Here is a 21,378-nt window from a genome sequence, read left to right on the forward strand (position 1 = left end):
GAGGCGCATAGTGGTTTGGATCCCACGTTAAACTGTAGGTCCAGTCCCGATTAGTCTTACTGTGCATAAAGTGGACTTAAAACATCAAATCAATCAATCGTCTCGAGTCTGCCGCCCACCGTGGTGGAGTGGTTAGTACAGAGCGGTACGATACCAAGGGTCCTGGGTTCGAATCCCGGTTTGGACATGGGTGCTCCTTGTGAGTGTCCATCAATTTCATCATATCACTCATTCTTACCGTCGCGATTAGCCAACAGTGGCAAAAGGCGACACTGAATAACAAAAATCAATCAAAAAATGAAAACATATCCAGTCTATCTTCTAACTCGGTCTCTTACGTCACTTTATACCTCTTGAGTTAATCGCGACGATGAGGATGAATGATGAACTGTTGTTATATTGATTTGTTTTATTTTACTTCGCTTTTCTGCCACTTTTGGCTAATTGCAAATATGAGGCTAAGTGATAATATTATCCCTTGACTGGTGTGATGGATTTTAGTCGCGCTAGTAGTGTGATGCGGGTCAAAATGACCCACGGTTATTTTGAGAGTATATAATCTAATAATTATAAAATTGAATTTTTATTGATTACATTAATGTTAATTAAGTATACAAAACATATTTTTGCTTAAAATTCTTCACACTAAAATATTCAATAAATTATCAACTGTTATTTACCATTTTTTTCTTGCTTACAGATACTGATATTTTTCTTGAAAATTCTGAACTCACCAATGTTCAAGATAATTGTTGAGTATATGGAATTAAGAAAACAAACATGAATAAAAACACTGATATTCATAAATTGTTTATGAATTGCAAAGTTATTTTTTTCTGCATCACTTAACTTGGGTCACAATATATGCAAAATCTCACAGCACATATGCCCCACACAGGCCGATTGCACTTGTTACAAGCTCAGAATCATCACTATCAATTTCCAAATTATCACCTGACTCTTTATTTTCAATCAAACGACGTATAGCGTCACAATCGTTGGCCAAATGTTTGTTCACGTCTCGCGCCATAGCACCAAAACCCACAAAAAATGATAACTTAAACGATATGCTATGATACGAAAATAATCAACTGCACATGTCATGTGGCAACTGCTGCCATACACACTGGAACTATAAGCAGCTACTGAGAACCAGAGGCCTCTACCGGTAAACTCATAAACTATAGAAACGGAAATTCACGCTCGACAGCATTTTGACCCGTACCACACCAGTTAAAGGTTATGCATGAATGGACACTGATGAACACATGCCCAGGCCAGGATTCGAACCCGGGATCATCGTAGCGGGATGTGCTAACCGCTCCGCCACGGAGGCCAGCTTGGGCGTCTTGAGAAAGGGTCACTCTTTACACTCCAGTTAGAGAATGAGCATGCCGAAATGACGTCTCGCATATTGATCCTCGAAGTTTACTTGCAGATCAGATAAAGAAAAAAGGAACACATCTCTTCAACGCGAGGTTCGAACTGATCACCGATAGCCGTCCACCCACCCATCCACCTGCCTCGATCCTACGCCGCTGCAGACACTACCGTAACAGGTGCCTCACATGCTAAATCGAACATAAAACACGGACTCTGTCTCATAAATTCAGTTGAGCTCATGAAGTCGCAGGCTGTGCTCGAGCAATTAGTGTCTGCTGAGTGAATATTAGGCCCACTTTTATAACCGTGGAGGCCAGTCGGACATGGACCCAACGGGGCGTGGATCGCAGTTAAATTTATGGACACCCACGACGCTTGGAACTGCGGCCGGGCAACCCTGCAGTAATTCATCTGCTACTCCCGAAACTCGCCACCAACGGAGGGTGTTTGGCGCCCCCGAAAAGGCTGCTAACATTTTGGTCGTTGGGAGGTTCCCGTGGTGTTCTGGAAGTCGCAGCGGACAAAAACATGGCAATAAACAAATAATTGTCAGTATTTCAGTCACGTACTGCAGCCACCTTCACATTTGTAGGATGGAAGTTGTCGTCTCAGGTTTTTGAATCCTATACTCCTCGCAGTTCCAGTTGGCGGCTGGGAAAGAACGAATCAGCGATCGGCTGAATTCTCTTCGGCTGACATCAGGAATTTTCGTGTCACATGGCACCGAAAGTTCTTGGCGGGACGAGACAAATGAACGTCGGATACACAGCATATTGCCAAACGTATTGTAAAACGAGGGAGAGAGAGAGAAAGTTGACCAACGCCGTTACTGGATAAAAGTTGTACAATAGTACACAAAGCGCGGAAAATTAGTACACAAAAGACCCAAACACTGTACAAACAAGCCAATAAATACAGCTCACAAAAACAGACGTACGCTTGGCAACATCCTAATGGGAGAGCGATATTGCCCCTACAGCTTTTACTTCGCAACTGAGATTGTTGACACTCAACGAGCGACACGCCCCCGAAGACGATTGGTAGACACATAAAGTTATGTAGCAAGAAGTACGTCAACCGCCAGTGAAATGATTGGAAGTCAGCTTTCAATATAAGCCGCCCACTTTCCACACCAGGAAAATTTTCTAGAAGTGGGGCGATCAGAACCGAAAAAGAATATCATGAAGTGAATACTGACGCAGAGAAATATATATATATAATTTCATGATAGAGGAAGAAACAAGGGAAAGACACAGGTAGAGAGAATCTCGTAGCGGAGTGGTAATCATAGCGCGCTACGATATCAGGGGTCCCTGGTTCGAATCGTTGCCTGGACATGGGTGCTCTTTCTGAGTGGACATCCAATTGCATCATAGCATCATGACTCATCCTCATCTTTGCAATTAGCCAGAAGTGGCAGAAGAGCGACTTAGAATAAACAGAATCACTCAATGAATCACAGGCAGAGAAAAATAAAGAAGCTAAGAGAAATTATAGGAATGCGACACACCCGCGGCAAAGAGAAATAAATGTGAGTGAGAATGAGAAAAAATCTGATGCAAATAAAAGGAGATAACGAGAAACAGAGTAACTGGAGAGGGTAGATAGGAAAAGAAATAGGTCCAATCAGTAAGAAGGAAATAATGTGAAAAGAATGGCATGTCCTTCTGCGACCTGTCTTTTCGCGACCTTTTTCTAGAGCTGTCTTTTTTGGGAACTGTTGTCCCTTTTGCCACCTGTCTTCTTGCACGTTGTCCTGTTTCCACCTCTCGTCTTTCGGCGACTTGCCCATTTGCGACTTCTTGTCCGCTAGGGACATATGTTTTTACGACATGCCCTATTGGGACCTGTCTTTTGCGACCTCTTGTAGTTTTGTGACCCTGTTTTGCGACCCTCTTTCATCCATAGCTGGAATTTTTCTAGAATTGAGGCTATCAGGATCGAAAAGTGTATATTTTAAGTAAATATTGGCATTGAGAAAGAATGTCTAGTTCTATATAAAAGATGGAGAACAAACAAAAAGAACTAAAGAAACAAGACATAGGCAAAGTAGAAAAGAGAATCAAACGGAAATTCAAGGAGCAACACACGTACGCGTGCGCAGAAGAAAGATAAATAAATGGGAACGAGAATGGGAAGAAAATTTGAGACAAGTAAGACACGATGATGAGGAAAGAGGGAAAGGGGAAAAACGGGAGAGAGAATATACGAAAATACATATTCAGCTAGAAGGAAGGAAGGAACAAATGTGTAAGAAGAATGAAGTAGTAAAACGGAAGACGTGAAAATCTGATTACAAGACCAGGAAAGCAGAAATGTGCTACACATTTCCATCATTACGTTTTTATATTTGCTGCTAATACTGCTATTGCTGTTTAGTTCGTTAGTTTAATGACTTCGAAAATCATTTTTATAATGGACCAAAAAATAATATTTTAAATGTTGCAAGCTTAATACAAATTGGACTGTTGGATGGTGACATTCAGCAATTTACAATAATTAGTGTTGCCCACGGGACGAGACGGGACAGGCTTTTAAAAATTCGAGACGAGACGAGATTGATCATGTTTCGCGAGACAAACGAATATTTTCGAGACGAGACAGCTAGTGTTGCCCACGAGACGAGATTTTGGCGTGTCTCGTCTCGTGGAGTCTCGTGGAAATGCTGTCTCGTCTCGAAAATATTCGTTTGTCTTATGACACATGGTCAATCTCGTCTCGTCTCGAATTTTTAAAAGCCTGTCCCGTCTCGTCCCGTGGGCAACACTAGAGACAGCATTTCACAGCATTTCCACGAGACGAGACAGGCCAAAGTCTCGTCTCGTGGGCAACACTAACAATAATATATTTATAATACAGTTTAGTAACAATACTTCTGAATTTCACAAAAATGGATAAAAGATGAATGCTCGACAATAACAGTGGCTCGGGCAATATCAAACTCAACTTAGGGGAAATCCTTTGTCAAGCAGACAATTCGGTAACCAAGATACTCAGTGCATCTGCACCGGAAACAAAGCATATTTCCGGATTGCAGAACCTTAGGACAGAGTATCTTCGACGGATTCTATAAATACTAGAAAGATCGAGATGCTAGCAACCAGACCAGGTCGATTGTCGTTGCCTGTGTCCAGGAAGCAACAAGTGATTATCGCAGATATATTACACGCGGCGCGCGCTCCTAGATGCTGGTATAAGAAGACACACAAAGGATCGTTACATTGAGTTTTTTTCCCTTTTTGCAATACTTGTACAAATATCCAGAAGATACTGAATTCAATCCACACCAAGCACTAGAATCAGAGTATAAGCGCACAGTTTCTTAAAATAGTACCTATTTATCAAATTATGTATGGAATGTTGATGTAGTGTCGGGTCTCCCCGATGGCTTAGTGGTAAGGTCGTCGCCTTGAAATCAAGGGGTCCCGGGTTCGATACCGGTGGAGGCACATGGCACTGTGGTTCGAATTCCACTTTAAACTGTAGGTCCAGTCCCGATTAGCCATTCTGTATATAAAGTGGACTTAAAACAACAATTCAACACTTGATGTAGTGCCGGTGCAGTGGGCATGGGAGCAAATGCCCCCTCAGAGGCTTCCTCGATTATCATTGGCAACCCTATCTTAATCACAAACTCTCTTCCATGTACTACACCCTGAAGTTCATATTACAGTCTAACGAGACTCTGGCGTCTGTATTCACAGCCGTTATGATTCCTCTGTGGGACTTGTGTTGTTCTTTCATCAATTTCATCCTATCACTATTCATCTTCATCTTCCCAATTAACCAAAAGTGAAGTTAAATAAATGAAATCAATAAAGGGTCCCAGGATCCCTGGTATAACCTATATTGTACAGCACAGTGGTTCAAATACAACTTTAATAAACAGTATATCCGCTTTGGATTAACCTATTTGAGAGTACTGTGGACATAAACAAACTTTAACCCCTCCCCTTTCCAACCACCACCACCTCCGCAGTCTGACTGTCCGTTTATTCTAAACTAGCTGATTCCCCGGCGTTGCCCGGGTGTTTAATGAATTCTAACTATATCGTAAAATGTAACTAATTTTATTTACAGGTATTTAAAAGTATAAGTACAGTATACAAATTATAAAGTAATATATTTTACAAATTCACTATAATATAAATTTAACAACAATTTATGAGCAACATTTTTTAGTTCCACCTCCAAGAGGAAGAATAAATAAATTAAACGGCATTGGGAGCGTTACTATTCATCTTAGCGACCCCGAAAACTACGGATTCCATGCAAATGTCTGTCGTTTTACATGTCAGCCCTTTGTCACTCCCGCCCCTTGGGGTGACAGAGGTGTTTTAGAGTTGAATGGCATTTGGAGTGTCACTATTCATCTTAGCGACCCCGAGAACTATGGATTCCACACTTCTATCGGTTGTTTTACATGTCACCCCTTTCCCAACCCCCAGGGGTGCCAGGGGTGTCTTGGAATTGAACGGCATTGGAAGTGCCACTATTCATCTTAGCGACCTCGAAAACTATTGATTCCACATTAATATCGGTCGTTTTTTATTATTTTTACATGTCACCCCCTTCCCACCTCACCCCTAGGGGTACCAGGGGTGTCTTGGAGTTTAGTGGCATTGGGAGTGTCACTATTCCTCTTAGAGACCCCGAAAACTATGGATTCCACACTAATATCGGTCGTTTTCGATTATTTCACATGTCACCCCCTTCTTCTAGCCCCCACCTCTAGAGGTACCAGGTGTGTCTTGGAGTTGAACGGCATTGGGAGTGTGACTATTCATCTTAGGAACCCCGAAAACTATTGATTCGACACTAATATCGGTCGTTTTCGATTATTTCACATGTCACCCCCTTCTTCTAGCCCCCACCTCTAGAGGTACCAGGTGTGTCTTGGAGTTGATTCCACACTAATATCGGTCGTTTTCGATTATTTCACATGTCACCCCCTTCTTCTAGCCCCATGGTTGGAAAGTGGCCGCGGTGGCTCAGTCGGTAACGCGTCTGACTACCATGCTAAAGGTCCCGGGTTCGATCCCCGGCCGGTTCAAATCCGGGAACTTTTCTAACGATGGAAGCGGCCCCGGCGCCCACCCAGCGTCGAATAACATGGGTACCTGGGGGAAACCCTGGGGGGTAAAGGCGGTCAGGGGCGTGATGCTGATCACATCACCCCCACTCACGACCGGATCAAGAAAGTGTGGGGCGTTACCCCCACACCCCCTATACGCCTTCATGGCGTGGTGCTAAGCACAGGGGAACACTTTACCTTTTTTACCTTTTTTTTACTAATATCGGTCGTTTTACATGTCACCCACTTCCCACTCCCACCCCTAGTAGTGACAGGGCTGTCTTAGAGTTGAACGGCATTCATCTAATCGACCCCGAAAACTATGGATTCCACACTAATATCTGTCGTTTTCGATTATTTTTACATGTCACCCCCTCCCACCCCCACCCCTAGGTGCCAAGGGTGTCTTACCCCCACAGTATTTCTTTCGAGATTGCAAGTGATACGTGTTCCAAGTTTGGTTGAAATCGCTCCAGGCGTTCGAGAGTTCTGCTGGAACAAACATACACAAATACATACATAATACTCGTATTAGAAGATGATGAATAGTCTCATTTCGTTTCTGTATGCATTTTGTGTAGTATTAAAGTGTATACTAAATGTCTCCGCTCCTGCCTTCACACTCTCTTTTCTGACGCAGGAGAGAGTCGTCCAACATGGAGACACTAACATATTTTGGTGAAATAAAAACAAATTTGTCACTGATAAAAGTTTCAAACCTTTTCTTTTCTGAGTAGGTCCTAGATTATCACGAAACAAAGTTATTTGTGTAAAGAAAACAATTAGAGGATGCAGAACAAACAATTCCCTGGAAAATATGCAATGTCCCTGTTTTGTACGACCGGTTGTATGAAACAATGTGAATTCGAAGCCTATTACAAACTTAACTTACAAAAACTTTTTTGAAAAACAAAAGTCAAGTTAACCATGACAAATACAATAAAAGTATGACAGGAGGTATTTGTGTTATTTTTATACACATCTACACTAACTAATCTGTCATGCTCAATTTAAACACTTCATAAACAGCATAATATCAGAGATTTTTATCAGAATGAAATCATAGGCCTTGTAGAGGGCGACCCCGTTTTGGACTACCCTCAACGTCCCCGTTTTAGCAGACAGTGACTAACCATAGAAAACATGGCGTCTCTTCACACACACGTAAGCTAACCTATCTAGCAGTTTGTCAAAGTTTAAAAAAAAAGTAAAAGTGCTCCCCTGTGCTTTGCACCACGCCATGAAGGCGAATAGGGCATGTGGAGTTAGGGCCGCACAGTTTCTTGAAGGTTGGGGTGATGTGATCCAGAGTTTCCTCCAGGTACCCACTTTATACGACGCTGAGTAGGCGCCGGAGCAGCTTGAACGGGTGGAAAACATCCCGGTTCTCCCTCACTGGGGATCGAACCCGGTCCCTCGTATGGTAGTCAGACGCCCTGACGGCTGAGCTACCGCAGTTAGTCAAAATATAATTTAAAGCTGGAATAATTTTACTTACCAAAATTGAATGTTGATAACTGACTTGAAAAGACCCAACAAAAATCGAAAACTTTTTTCACGAAAATATGAATACCTCTTAGAAAAAAGGAATGTCGGTCTGCTTTGTCCACGACTCGTTTCAAACTGTCACATAGACTGCCAGGAAGTGTAGTATAGTTTAAGTCCTGATTCGAACGCCATTTCGGTATCTTTGACATAGCTCGAGACGAAGTCGACCGTGTGTTTCGTGCCAGCGCCTGATTTTCTGAGAAGCGCTGTTGCCACATTTACCTCCAGTGTTTAGACATCCAACACCAACTGCGACGACGTAGACGTTACACTCCCATGGTTTCCACATTGTGTGTGTGTGTGTGTGTGTATATATATATATATATATATATATATATATATATATATATATATATATATATATATATATATATATAAAGCACAACGCAATAACATAACCTTGCAAAGATAACCTCAAACTAACGTTATGAAATTTCTAAAGAAACTGAATTGGAAACATCTCATTTATTCGACGTAGACTTTACAAGTACTGTCAGTTCCCCATTTAACCCACCGTCGCCGTTTTGGACGACTCTCCCCTACTAAATTAAATGTAGGTTAAGTTAGATTAAACTACATAAGTTAACATGAAATATACGTTATTAATCACGTTCCAATCGCCAATCTCTTCCAGCAGCACCAACCAACAACCAAACGTACATCGGTCTGATCACGGGTGTGTTGGCGATGGTGATCCTCCTGCTGGTCACCACGACCATCATCATGATCAGAAGGAACCGGAAGAAGGATCTGCTCCACAAGCACACGGCGCTGAAGGGCCCCCTGGCGGAGAAGAAGGTGACCATCAACATGAAGGACCTCAAGATGAACATGAACCTGACGCCGATGAACAACGGGATTTCCCGCGCGAAGGGAAACATTTACGGCCACGTGGCTGTCGAGGAGTCTGACAGCGAGAACTCTTCCATCTATCACGAGCCTTACAAGCTCCCGTCCAGCAAACAGGAGTATGGGTGTTTGCTCAAGAAAGATGCTTTGTCTTCCAGTAAAAGCGGAGAGTATACAGGTAAGGACACTGCAAATATTTCAAGAGCTCGGGTGTAAAACATAGTAAGTGACATTTTGGTAATTTTTGGGTTACGAAGTAATCCTTCAGTTTTCAAGTGAAATTGCCAAGTTAAACAATTTTCATTAGACTCAGTGAAGCTTTCTGAAATTTGTAAACACAACACGAAAACAATTTATCTACAGTACAGCTTCTAATAACCTTTTTTCTTAATGAACTCAGAAATGACCAAAATGTCACTTACCATGATTACACCCGAGGCCTTCACTTTATATTGTGAAAGATAATAGATAGTTTCTTGGGATGGCCACAAAATCCGGATAACGGATATTCGGATAATTAGGATATTCTGATAATATGGATATCGGGATGTTTAGAATATTCGGATATCAAACTCATGCTGTTAATCATGGTATCTGAGAATTCAGATTGATACTTACCATTTCAAGTTCAGTAAGGTATTCTGTTAAGAATGGGTTCTGTAATGAAGGAAATAATGACCATATAAAGGGGCGGGACACTAAACTGAGAATATATTCTAAACTGTATCCCTTTTACGTATTTTTTATTATTGTTACGGCGGATAAATTTGTGTATTTAAAAATAATACGCCGAGAACCTGGGAAACTTATAAACAGACAGATTGTATCAAGGCTCTGTAGACAATGCGTACAGTAGAAATACTAACATGACGAATAAGAAAATATGCGGATAAAACTGTCCAGATAATGCACATATTCGTGTATTTTCGATATGAGGATATTTCGGATAATACGGATATCCGGACATATCAAATAATCCTAATATTTGGACATTTCGGATAATCCGGATATTTGGACATTTCGGATAATGTGAATATCAGGATAATTAGGATATTATAACAACACACATATCGGGATATTTCCGATAATCCGGATATTTGGACATTTCAGATAATCCGGATATTTGGACATTTAGGATAATCCGGATATTTGGACATTTCGGATAATCCGGATATTTGGACAATTCGGATAATCCGGATTTTTGGTCATTTCGGATAATTAGGATATTATAACAATACACATATCGGGATATTTCCGATAATCCGGATATTTGGTAATTTCGGATAATCCGGATATTTGGACATTTCGGATAATCCGGATATTTGGACATTTCGGATAATGTGAATATCCGGATAATTAGGATATTATAACAATACACATATCGGGATATTTCCGATAATCCGGATATTTGGACATTTCGGATACTATATCAAAATATCCTATATCCGGATGTTTGAAATCCGAATAGGAAATTATCCGGATCTGGCCATTTGTAGTAGTTCCATTATCATGTGTAACATGACATCGTATCACGAAGACCTCAATGATGTGTGGAGTTAAGTCGTGAATTGCCATATTCTTTAAATGTAAACACTTGGATAATTAATTACATATTATTATTATTCTCCAATGTTGTCTGTGTGACAAAGTATTCGATCTTGGACAAAGGTGCTAATATCACATCTTTCACGCATCCAGTGGTGGTTGCAGTCCCTGATCAATGATAGGATTATGCTAGGATTGCTTACAGTTCGCCACTTATTACAATGCTCATAAAAAAGCTTTATATTTGGAAACAGCGACGCTTAAAGAAAAGGGGCCGAAGCCTACTTATTACGCCCAGCGGCTACGTCAAAGAAATAGCGAGGAGAATTCCTTTAGGGAAGAACCTCAGTGTTAATTTCGGCAGCAAGAAACAACACTGAATTATCACTGAATGAACAATTCTAGTGTAAATTTGGGAAGGACGGCCATTACTTACGATTTCATGAAGCCTTCCCTTGCAATCTGATCCTTCCTCAAACAAAATGACGAGAGCTTTATTTTACTCCACTCCCTTCTCGATGTTCTTCCGTTGCTGGCAAAAATTGAAATATGGTTGGGAGGAAGGAAGATGGGAGAGAAAGAAGGAAGGGAACTTCAGGGAGAGAGAAAAAAAAGAGCTTTTTCAAATATTGGTCTTTCCCCACATCCAACTTTATCGTTCTTTTTTTATCCTTCGGCTGTTCCCCCTACCTTCTAACCTTGTGCAAAAAACCAAAACTTTTCTAATTAATAGCATGGCTTAAGACTGCATCGCTGAGTTTCGCGGTTATCACATCCACGCTCTTGTCCGGGCCGTGGAGAAATATTGCGGTGGGCGGAAATTCCTTTGGCGCTCTTCTTTTTTTCCTCTGGTTCTACCAACTTTTCCTGATTCTGTCTTTCATCATCCGCACGTGACTTTGGGAATATTCCGGGCTACGCTTACAGGTAGCAGCATTTCTCTTCGGAAAGAATGAGCGGCTTCTCTATGCAACTGTGTGTGTGTCTAAATGAAGAAGAGAGAGGTTAAATTAATGTAAAACATCCAGGCGCTGGAATTTGGATATTGATTTAATAACGAAGAGATGTTCGAAGAGAAACCGGAGAGCGGGTTGCGCGGTATGTGTAAAAACTTTTCCATGCCCGTTCATCTGATAGAAACTCGATTATCTGTTGTGGTTCCTGAAGTGCAAGAAGCTAAGTCTGTGAGAATGGGAATCGGTACTATGCACCCCTGTCGCCGGTTTATGATTTGGTGATGGAACTAAGGCAGAAAAACCTTTGCGCTGACTTGCCGCTGGGAATTGCCCTCCGCAAGAAGTTACCAAATAATCCGCTGAGAGGCGCCATTCGCACTTTTGCTTCCAATTCTTCTGACAAAAAGAATAAGACATGGCGCTGCTGAATCTCAACGCTGTCGAGGGGTAAGCCTGACAATAATACCTTGTCTGTGGGTTTGCAGTTGGCTTTATGTACCAATGGGCTGATCGAGATTGAACCTACAGCTGAAAGAGGATCCGAAGCACTGTGTGTCTACACCGAGGATCGAACTCGGGAGCCATTGATCACAAGACGACGATGTTACCACTATGCCATCGGGGTGGCCCACCGCTTTGTGTTCTGGAAGTTCTGGGCCGAACAGATATTGAGCTAGACGTTGAGAGCTTTAGATGCGGACTTTGTTGACCATTCCCACCCAGATGATTCCCGATCTGCTGATTCGAAAGAAATCATAAAATAAAGTTTAATTTTAAGTTTGGAGAACCGCAAAGGTAAAGCTATACATAGGAGGTTGGACTCCACACATTCCAGATCTAGGTCATATTGAATGTAATATGGGTGCCATCAGCACCACGCTCCGGCCACCTTTAGCCCTCTCAGGGTCTGCACACCTTTACGCAGGAAAGTGGTCATAAAATGTCCACCAGAGATCACATACCCTGGGATTCGTGTAATAATGTGCACTTCTGCGCAACAAACATAATCCACTTTGTTTCAGCTTTGAAAATTAATCAGTTTTTAAATCGTGGTTGAATAGTTCCACCTAACAGCTCTTACAAGGAAAATAGACAAAATAATATATTTCATAGCATGCAATTGAAATGAAAACTGGGATGCCACTGTTTAAAATGGCAACATTTCTTCCTTGTACTAGGTGCACCTTCAATGGTGCAATGCAGCTAATTCACACAAACCGAGGTTGACCAAACATAAGGGGAAAATGAGGACTGTTACTTGTATGGATAGATGGCGCAGTAAATATGCGATATCGCCCGAACGGATTTCTTCAAATTTACAGGAGAAACTACTTACTCAAATCAGTTTCTGTAGCATTGTTGAAGTTCTTTGAGGCATTTTCTTTCGCGCAAAACTGAAAACTTCACCATAGAATGTTGCAGAACAAGAAATAATAACTTTTTATGTAAGGAACTTGCATTTTCTGTAAAGCGACAACATTATGCCGTTGTTTCCATTATGTACTTGCAGATAGCGCGAGCGTCGAAAGTCATGAGGTCTCGCCAGTGTTTCCAAACGTGCCTTTTTTTTACCAGATTTTTTCCCTTTTTTTTAACTATGCTCACCTAACCTAACCCAACCCAACCTAACCTAACCTTACCTTGCCAGAAATGGTCCGTGGGGCTATCGTGAATGATTTTTGGGGTTATCGTGAATGGTTTTTAGGGCTATCCGTCAATATTTTTGGGGCTATCGTGAATGGATTTGGGGGCTATCCGTCAATGGTTTGTGGGACTATCGCGAATGGTTTTTTGAGGCTACCCGTCAATGGTTTATGATGACGACGTAATGAACACGAAAGTAGGTATTTTTCGGTGAAGAAGGTTGAAACACTGCATACCCACTCCAAATCGACAAGACACAAGCACGACGCGCGATGATCCAAGACGAGTGCACGCCATATTGTCTGTTACCCAAGCGGAACAAGGAAGACATATAATGACTCGTAATATGAAAAGTTGACACTATTTTATGGAAAAATGCATAACTTCACCTTAAAGAATCTTCCGCAATGCAGAATAGGTAAGTATCAATGCTAAAATTAACGAAATAAACGAGTGACAAGTGTTCGGGCGATATCGCATAATTACCGATGGCGCTAAATAACAATGCTCATACAATAGCTCTAATATTTTTTGTAATAAATTTGACATCATAAAATACAACGTACGTATATATGCAATGAATGTTGCTTCTATTGCTTTATATACAGCGTTATTCAAAAATAATAGTACAAAAGTAAGGTTAATTTATTTTTAAGTAAAAAGAGATACAAAAGCAATTCTGGTGGGAAAGAAGAAAAGAAGGTTGTAAATTTATAGCCTGTGTTTGTAGTTGACGTAAAATCCGCTAGAGGCGCTACTTGTTGTTGATAGCCAAAATGGCAACAACGAAGGTAGAGCAAGCATATTGCGTAATGGAATTTGCACGAATAGGGGAAGTTGTTACAGTTCAGACATACTTTCGTGCGAAATTCAAGAAACGACTACCACATAGACACTGCATTACACAGGACCTGGATAATTTAAAGCAGCGCATCTCTCGTGCAGTGGAGCTGATAACTGAGGATATGTTGGAACGCGTCTGGCAAAAAATTGATTATCGTTTTGACATCTGCAGTGTTACACAGGTTGCTCATATCCAAAATTTGTAATTGCCCAGGTAAATTTACAACCTTCCTTTCTTCTATCACACCAGAATTGCTTTTTTATATCTTTTCACTTAAAAATAAATTAATTTTACTTTTGTACCATTATTTTTAATAACCCTGTATATGATATTACATCCCTACTATACTGTCTACATTTACCAAATTCTTTTCCATTCAATATATATATATATATATATATATATATATATATATATATATATATATATATATATATATATATATAAATAATCACGTTAAAAGATTCAAATATAGTGTGTCTAACTACCAATATAACTTCTGCAGAACACCCTAATTTAGTTCTTTCTGATTTTATCTTTCAGATTTTACGAGCGTCAACAGCTTCCAAGATGATGTTAAGTTTACGTCGCCCTCTTATTACAACCTGACCCCTCCCCCGCCTCCCACTTCGCGACCCCCGCCGTACGACGTGCAGAATTTCACGACGCCCACAAAAACACCCACGACGCCCATCGAGAACTACTACGCTGCCACAGACATCGTGAAGGTGAGTTTGCTTTCATTGATTTTGGTTCCAACTTCACGTTTATAACTTAAAATGTACATATTGACAAATCACGAAATGAAATTGTAGCTAAAAACTTTCCTATCATTTATGATATGTCTTTTACACTTCCCTAAATTGCGAATATTGTAGTATGTTTCCAATGAATATGTAATCAATAGGTTAACAACATATATCATTTATGGTTCCACAGGCGAACACTAAGTTAGAGCTTCGTTATAGGAAAAAGTTTGTTAAATTTCTAGAAAATCTGTAAGTCATAAGGTACAATCAGCAAAGAAAGTTCAGTACTTTTGTTAAATTTGTAGAAAATCTGGAAGTCATAAGGTACAATCAGCAAAGAAAGTTCAGTACTTTTGTTAAATTTCTAGAAAATCTGGAAGTCATAAGGTACAATCAGCAAAGAAAGTTCAGTATTTTTGTTAAATTTCTAGAAAATCTGGAAGTCATAATGCACAATCAGCACAGAAAGTTCAGAATTTTTGTTAAATTTCTAGAAAATCTGGAAGTCATAAGGTACAATCAGCAAAGAAAGTTCAGAATTTTTGTTAAATTTCTAGAAAATCTGGAAGTCATAAGGTACAATCAGCAAAGAAAGTTCAGTACTTTTGTTAAATTTGTAGAAAATCTGGAAGTCATAAGGTACAATCAGCAAAGAAAGTTCAGTATTTTTGTTAAATTTCTAGAAAATCTGGAAGTCATAATGTACAATCAGCAAAGAAAGTTCAGTACTCTTGTTAAATTTCTAGAAAATCTGGAAGTCATGAGGTACAATCAGCAAGGAAAGTTCAGTACTTTTGTTAAATTTCTAGAAAATCTGGAAGTCATAAGGTACAATCAGCAAAGAAAGTTCAGTATTTTTGTTAAATTTCTAGAAAATCTGGAAGTCGTAAGGTACAATCAGCACACGAAGTTCAGTATTTTTGTTAAATTTCTAGAAAATCTGGAAGTCATGAGGTACAATCAGCAAAGAAAGTTCAGTACTTTTGTTAAATTTCTAGAAAATCTGGAAGTCATAAGATACAATCAGCACAGAAAGTTCAGTATTTGAGCCACGAGCTTCTCAGAAGACATATTTTAATGAATAGTGGCCTTAATCTTAAATTTACAGAAAGGACTTTAACGCGTAAGGGATTTAGTATTGGTAAAAAATACCCAGGCGATTTGAAATATATTTTTTGTTAATTTTCAATGAATGTCTGAGGCCACCCTTCTCAGTACTACTTTTTCATTGAACCCTTCCGACTGTCGGGACGTTGAGTCAGCTGCGAGACTTCCTTAGTTCCGCTCACAAAGACCTTAGAAACAATGTTTATCTAATTTCCATCAATTAGTTTAACCAATACAGGTAAAGTTATTTAAAGCTTTAAAGCAATTATAATTTCGACTAACGAAGTCATTTTGCTTGTGGTTAAAATTATCCTTACGACGTGGCGGAGAACGCGCGTCCTGATGGGCTACGTAAATCTAAGTGAATTTTGGGCATCTGTTTTGTGGAGCGTTGGAGTTCCAGGTTCGTTTTGTATCCTCCCCGATGACGTAGTGGCAACGTACTCACCTCAAGGTGTTCCGAACTCGATCTCCGGTTGATCCACATTGTACAGTCTTTCGTATCACGCTTTTAAGTTCTATTCTCCGAGCTATGAGTGGCAGTGTATAGTTGTCAATTTTGAGGGCGTATAGGAAGAGATCCTTGAACCCATCAGGGAAAGTGCGTAATCATGAAGGCGATTTGTTTTTGTTTTGTATTGGGTTGCCCAATTTAAGAGCCGAACCAGTTTAACAGTAGAAAGGGGGATGGGCAACTCTATGATTGAATTGGCTTATGTTACTTAACATTTTCTGCCATTTTTGGCTAATCGTCAAGATGAGGATGAGTGATGATTTGTTTTTTGTTATTTTTAATCGCTTTTCTGACTTTTCTGAGTGATGATGTGAAAAAAATTGATGAAGTGACACTAACTAAGATCACCTATGTATAGGCCGGGATTCGAACCCGGAGGCAACTTTATGGAATGTGTCTGCTTTCTGCAACATTCTTGGTTCAACTGCGGACGGACCATATTATCCGTACCAGCTAACTGTAGACCAGGCGAACGAGAACAAGTCTCTGCGCAAGTAGTGACGCGAGACGGCTCCACCAATGAACAGTGAGAGAAACGGGATTGTGTAATGGGCGATGGGAGTTACCCGATTTCCTTGCTTCACCCTGTCAGTGTTGAAAACTTTTGAAAAGGATAATACCGAACGCACATGAGAAACTGACCGAATTTTTGTCTCCAGGTCCGTACGATTGGTTTAATAATTTCTTAGAGTAATAATGGGTGTTCCGTATAGGACGCCGAATTTGAATCGAGTGCTATTGTTTTGTTTCGAGGTTGGCAGACCTGTTCTTACCAATGTTGGTATCTGTTGTCATGCCGATTAATGTAGCCTCAATTGTTTTGACTCGTTTGTTGTGGTTACGATATGGAACAGTTTACGATTGAGCAAGGTGTTCTCATTGTGAATACATTTTACCAAAGTGGTGAAAGTGCAATGCAGACAGTGCGAAAACTTCGGAATGAATAAGACACCTAACGGGTCTACAGTTCGCAGACTAATGTTCAGTCAACTGGTTCAGTGTCAACGGTGAAATCGCCTGGGTGATTGGAGGCATCGGGACAGACATCTGCGAGAGGGTTATCAATAATTTTGTGGAGCGTATAAATGCATGTAGGGGTGCACATATGCCTGACATTGTCTTTCATACGTAAATGGGAGATGTTACTACTTACATGTATGTGAAATATAACTATTTTCATGATATTTTCCCTATATTTATTTTATTTTCTAGTTCGTCGTCCTATACAGAACACTGCAAGAGCAAATTTTGACAAGCCGTGCATTTAGCGTACGGACGAAGGTCTGGACATACGTCCGTACATGCAAGGTCAGGACCGTACGGTTGGCAACACTGCGCTTTCACCATTCGATTTTCCTCCTCCTCCTCCTCTGCCGATATGCTCCGTCCTGCTCTACAGTTAGCTGGAACAGTGTATAGATGTTCACTGACAGAAGGGATGTTCATGACTGAGGATAAAGCAAAAAGGTGTACCCACCCTTGGCCCCGTTTTCAATCGGAGTCGGAAAATTGACTCTAGGTCTAGTCCCGATTAGCCCATCTGAGGGTAAAGTGGACTTAAAACAAGTTTGTTTGACGTGTAGAGAAATTCTACTAATCGGTGAGAAAAAAAATGTCATTTAATTGTCGCTAAGTTGATTCTCATTTGTTCTTTGTCGTTCCTGTCCCAGTATCTCTCCCACGCAACTTGTGAATCAACTTCGATGTATTGGCTCAGACAGTGCCTTTGGAGAATTATTCCTTTCAAAACTCGAAGCCTTGTGTTCAAAAAGTTCCTCGATCTCAATATATGACACGGCACATGCCTGCCACGAGCTAAGAGACATGACGAATCATGACCCAAGTTCTGAATCAAGTTCCTTTCATCAAACGCAGACGAGAGAGGGGAGGAAAATTATGAACCTCTCACAAGAAATGAATAGCATTTCATATTTTCCAGCCAGAGCGTATATTACAAGTCGCCCAGTTATCTGACTGAGGCAGACTGTCTGCTGTCCGCAGACTATGTGCCTGTACATCAGAATAAGTGATTATCTTCGCTCCCCCCGTTTCCTGAGCGCCGGTTATAGGTGACTGGTACCCGCGGTGGGTCCCCTCCACCACCCTCCCTCCTTTTTTATTATCACCTTGTCGCTATAAATTCAGCTCTCCTTGGTGTAATGTGGCTAAGCTGGGGAGTGTAGCGAAATGACATGCAGAAATCTAAGGCAGATGGTCGCTTATCTCTGCACCGACTACCCTTCTCCCCTTTAGCCGACTTAGAGGTAAGAGATAGAAGTTGCTTTGCGAAAGGTACCAAAGAATGAGTTGGGAAGAAACCTGGTATGCAATGGTGTTGGGGTGGAGGTAAAAATTTCACCCGGTATTATACGAGGTGTGATTCAAAAGTTCTTAGACTATGCTTGTAATTACCAAATGACAGTATGTGATGAATCCCCTGCAAACTAGTCACCTCAAAGTAGTTCCACTTTTGAAAACATTCCTGGAAGTCCTCCTTCTTGAGTGTGTTAAAACACGTCGCCGTATTTGACTGTTATCTGGTCAGTTGACTCAAACCGATTTCCTTTGAGCGGCAATTTCAATTTTGGAAATAGGCACAACTCTGCTAGTGCTAGATCCGAAGAATAGGAGGGTGGGAAGCACACTAATTAGGAATTTGGCCAGGAATTCAGTGATTTGGAATGCACGATGCGCGGGTGCGTTATCGCGGTACGGAATTCAGTTCTTCAAACTAAGTAGTTATGTATTTGTAACGCAGTATTACAGTACAAATAACAGTTACTTTTTTGGGAAATTCTAACTGTAACTAGCTAATTTTACAAGTAAGTAGCTTTGATTGATTGATTGAAGCAATTTTGATTGAAGCAAGTTATTTTACTTCGCTTTTCTGCCAATTTTTGCTAATCGCGAAGATGAGGATTAGAGATGATATGATGAAATTAATGAAGGGACACTCACAAAGGATACCTATCGACAAGACAAGACAGGATTCACGACGTCGTAGCGCGCTGGGCAAAACCACTCCACCACGCAGTTGTAACTGTAAGAGTTATTTTTCGCGATATAACTAACTTATCATTAGTTACTTTAAATTGAAATTTTGCAACATTTGGGAAAGCTGAATTTGACAACTGTTTCGAACTATGTGTCTTCTCTGGATGTTAAGGTGAAAGGATTTCGCTTACAACAAGGAAGCTAGGCTTCACTGTATGCTAAATAGAGAACTTCCATTCGTTTGGAACGTGTTAGCCATATTTGCTGCAGCCTTTCTCAGCTTACGTTCAGTTACAGCACATACGATCTCTGGTCTGGTCAACATTTAATTTTTTGTTGCAGGTAGTGCCTGTGTAAGGTAAAAAGGTTGAGGTAAAAGCTGACCCATGCATAGTGCAAATTTCTTTGAAGCATGTGGAGGATGAGCGAAGTTATAGGGTGCCACGCAATCGCAGTCTTGGTCATTTGTAAAGATGATACAGATGAGCACCACGCTCCGGCAGCCTTCGCCACCTACGGTTGGTAGGTACTCATTGATTAGAGGCTGTGTGATCCCCAGAGCCGTTTGCATCCAGGGCATTGATCGAAAAATTTCCACCTGAACTCGATTTCCGGGAATCGAATCCGGGTCCAACGCTTGCCAGTCAGGCACCGTACTAACACGATTGTGATTTTTTTTATGAAGCCTTATAGGATACAGCACAAGTCTACAAGGAATACGATATTCGCAATGTCCAGATCAGATCCGTGGATATTATAGATGTCCTTGACGTCCATGGGATCTTGGATATCTAGCTTTGGATATCCATTGGACATCCACGGAATCTCCAGTGCTGTATATCCATGATCATACGGTACACGTCCACGTGTTATTCAAAATTGACAAGAAAATCGTTCATAGCGTCTAGTCATTCAGCTAATAGGACTCAAACTTTGTGGCGCAGTGTTTAATCATGACTCGTAAACATAGCTTAAATCCATAGAATGTTCAGAAAGATCCAAATGTAGTCTAAAAATGTATATTTGATATCCATACAATATCCAAAGGACGTACAAGAATGTCTAAATCAAAGCATAATGTTCAGATAATGTATTACTTGCATTCGAAACATGCATTAATATCTCAAAAAATGTCCCAAGAGTGATCAAGGATCGTCCATAAAATATATTCGTATGGATATCCACTGAATAACACGTATGCGGACAAATAGATATTCATGAGGCATCCTATAGATGTCTGTTGAATATTCCTGGATATCTATTGGATATCCAGAACTTTCGACATGAATATCCAACGGATATCCACTGGATGTCTTTTTGGACGCACATTTGCTGTATGGGTTGGTATAATGCTGACGTGTGGTGGATACCAAAGGAATATTTGTGATATCCCCTTGAAAAGTGTAGTCCTAGAAAGATGGCTGAAGATAAAATTTCCGTATAATTGAAGCAGCGACTTCGGAAAAGCAGGGAGACCAAAAACGGGGGAGGAAAAAGATATTGTTATTCCCCCTTTCCCAGAATGCGTCTCCCTTTGCAAACTCTTCCGCCACCTGATCCCCGTCAGCGAGGCACCAGGTGCATTCTGACGTATCCCGGGATTTGCTATGAAGATCTTCACAACAATGGAGGCTGTGGCTGCAGCCATTCAAATGACGTTTCATTATTCCAACAGAAAAGACTGACAAAGGAGAGGCCATTGTTCTCTCTCGTATGATTACCTGGACGGAGTAGGCTTATTCCCTTTTCAAATAATAATTGTCATTGTCATGTGCAACTGCTATTTATGCAAGATTACTAAATCATTCCGTCCGATGAATGTTTTTCTCGATCAATTACACAATCTGTTCATTTTGACTCTCTTCTTGATGTCGAAGACACTTTTGGATTTATTTCCTGTCGCTCTAAATGTAATTTAGAACATAATTAAAGTTATGGAAAGTCATGGAATGAATTTATGTTCAACTTTGTTTAAACGTAGTGATAGCATAAGTATCATCACATCCTTCGCCGTTTCCTGCCTCTGGCTGGGTCGCCATAGATGTGAAGCCTCTACATTTTCTTCTGATCTCTTTCCACGGTGTTCCAATGTTGTCCTCTCTTCCCAACACTCTCCACTATCTGCTCTTTCCACCGACATCTTGGCCTCCCCCTTGGCCTTATTCCCACTC

General features: G+C 40.7%; 1 protein-coding gene across 2 annotated transcripts in view; it reads left to right on the forward strand.

Annotated features, from left to right (window-relative positions):
- LOC145977744 (discoidin domain-containing receptor 2-like) overlaps positions 1-21,378 on the forward strand; it is a 522,813-nt gene that overhangs the window by 401,412 nt on the left and 100,023 nt on the right. Inside the window, exons 9-10 of one of the 2 annotated variants that reach the window (XM_083109999.1) lie at positions 8,640-9,032; positions 14,387-14,571. In XM_083109999.1, coding sequence (XP_082966125.1) covers positions 8,640-9,032; positions 14,387-14,571 — 578 coding nt within the window. The remainder of the gene's footprint in view (positions 1-8,639; positions 9,033-14,386; positions 14,572-21,378) is intronic. The other variant, XM_083110000.1, reaches the window with a different exon arrangement.

This window comes from Lepisma saccharinum, chromosome 23 (genome assembly GCF_977018435.1).
Source record: "Lepisma saccharinum chromosome 23, izLepSacc3.1, whole genome shotgun sequence".
NCBI lineage: Eukaryota > Metazoa > Arthropoda > Insecta > Zygentoma > Lepismatidae > Lepisma > Lepisma saccharinum.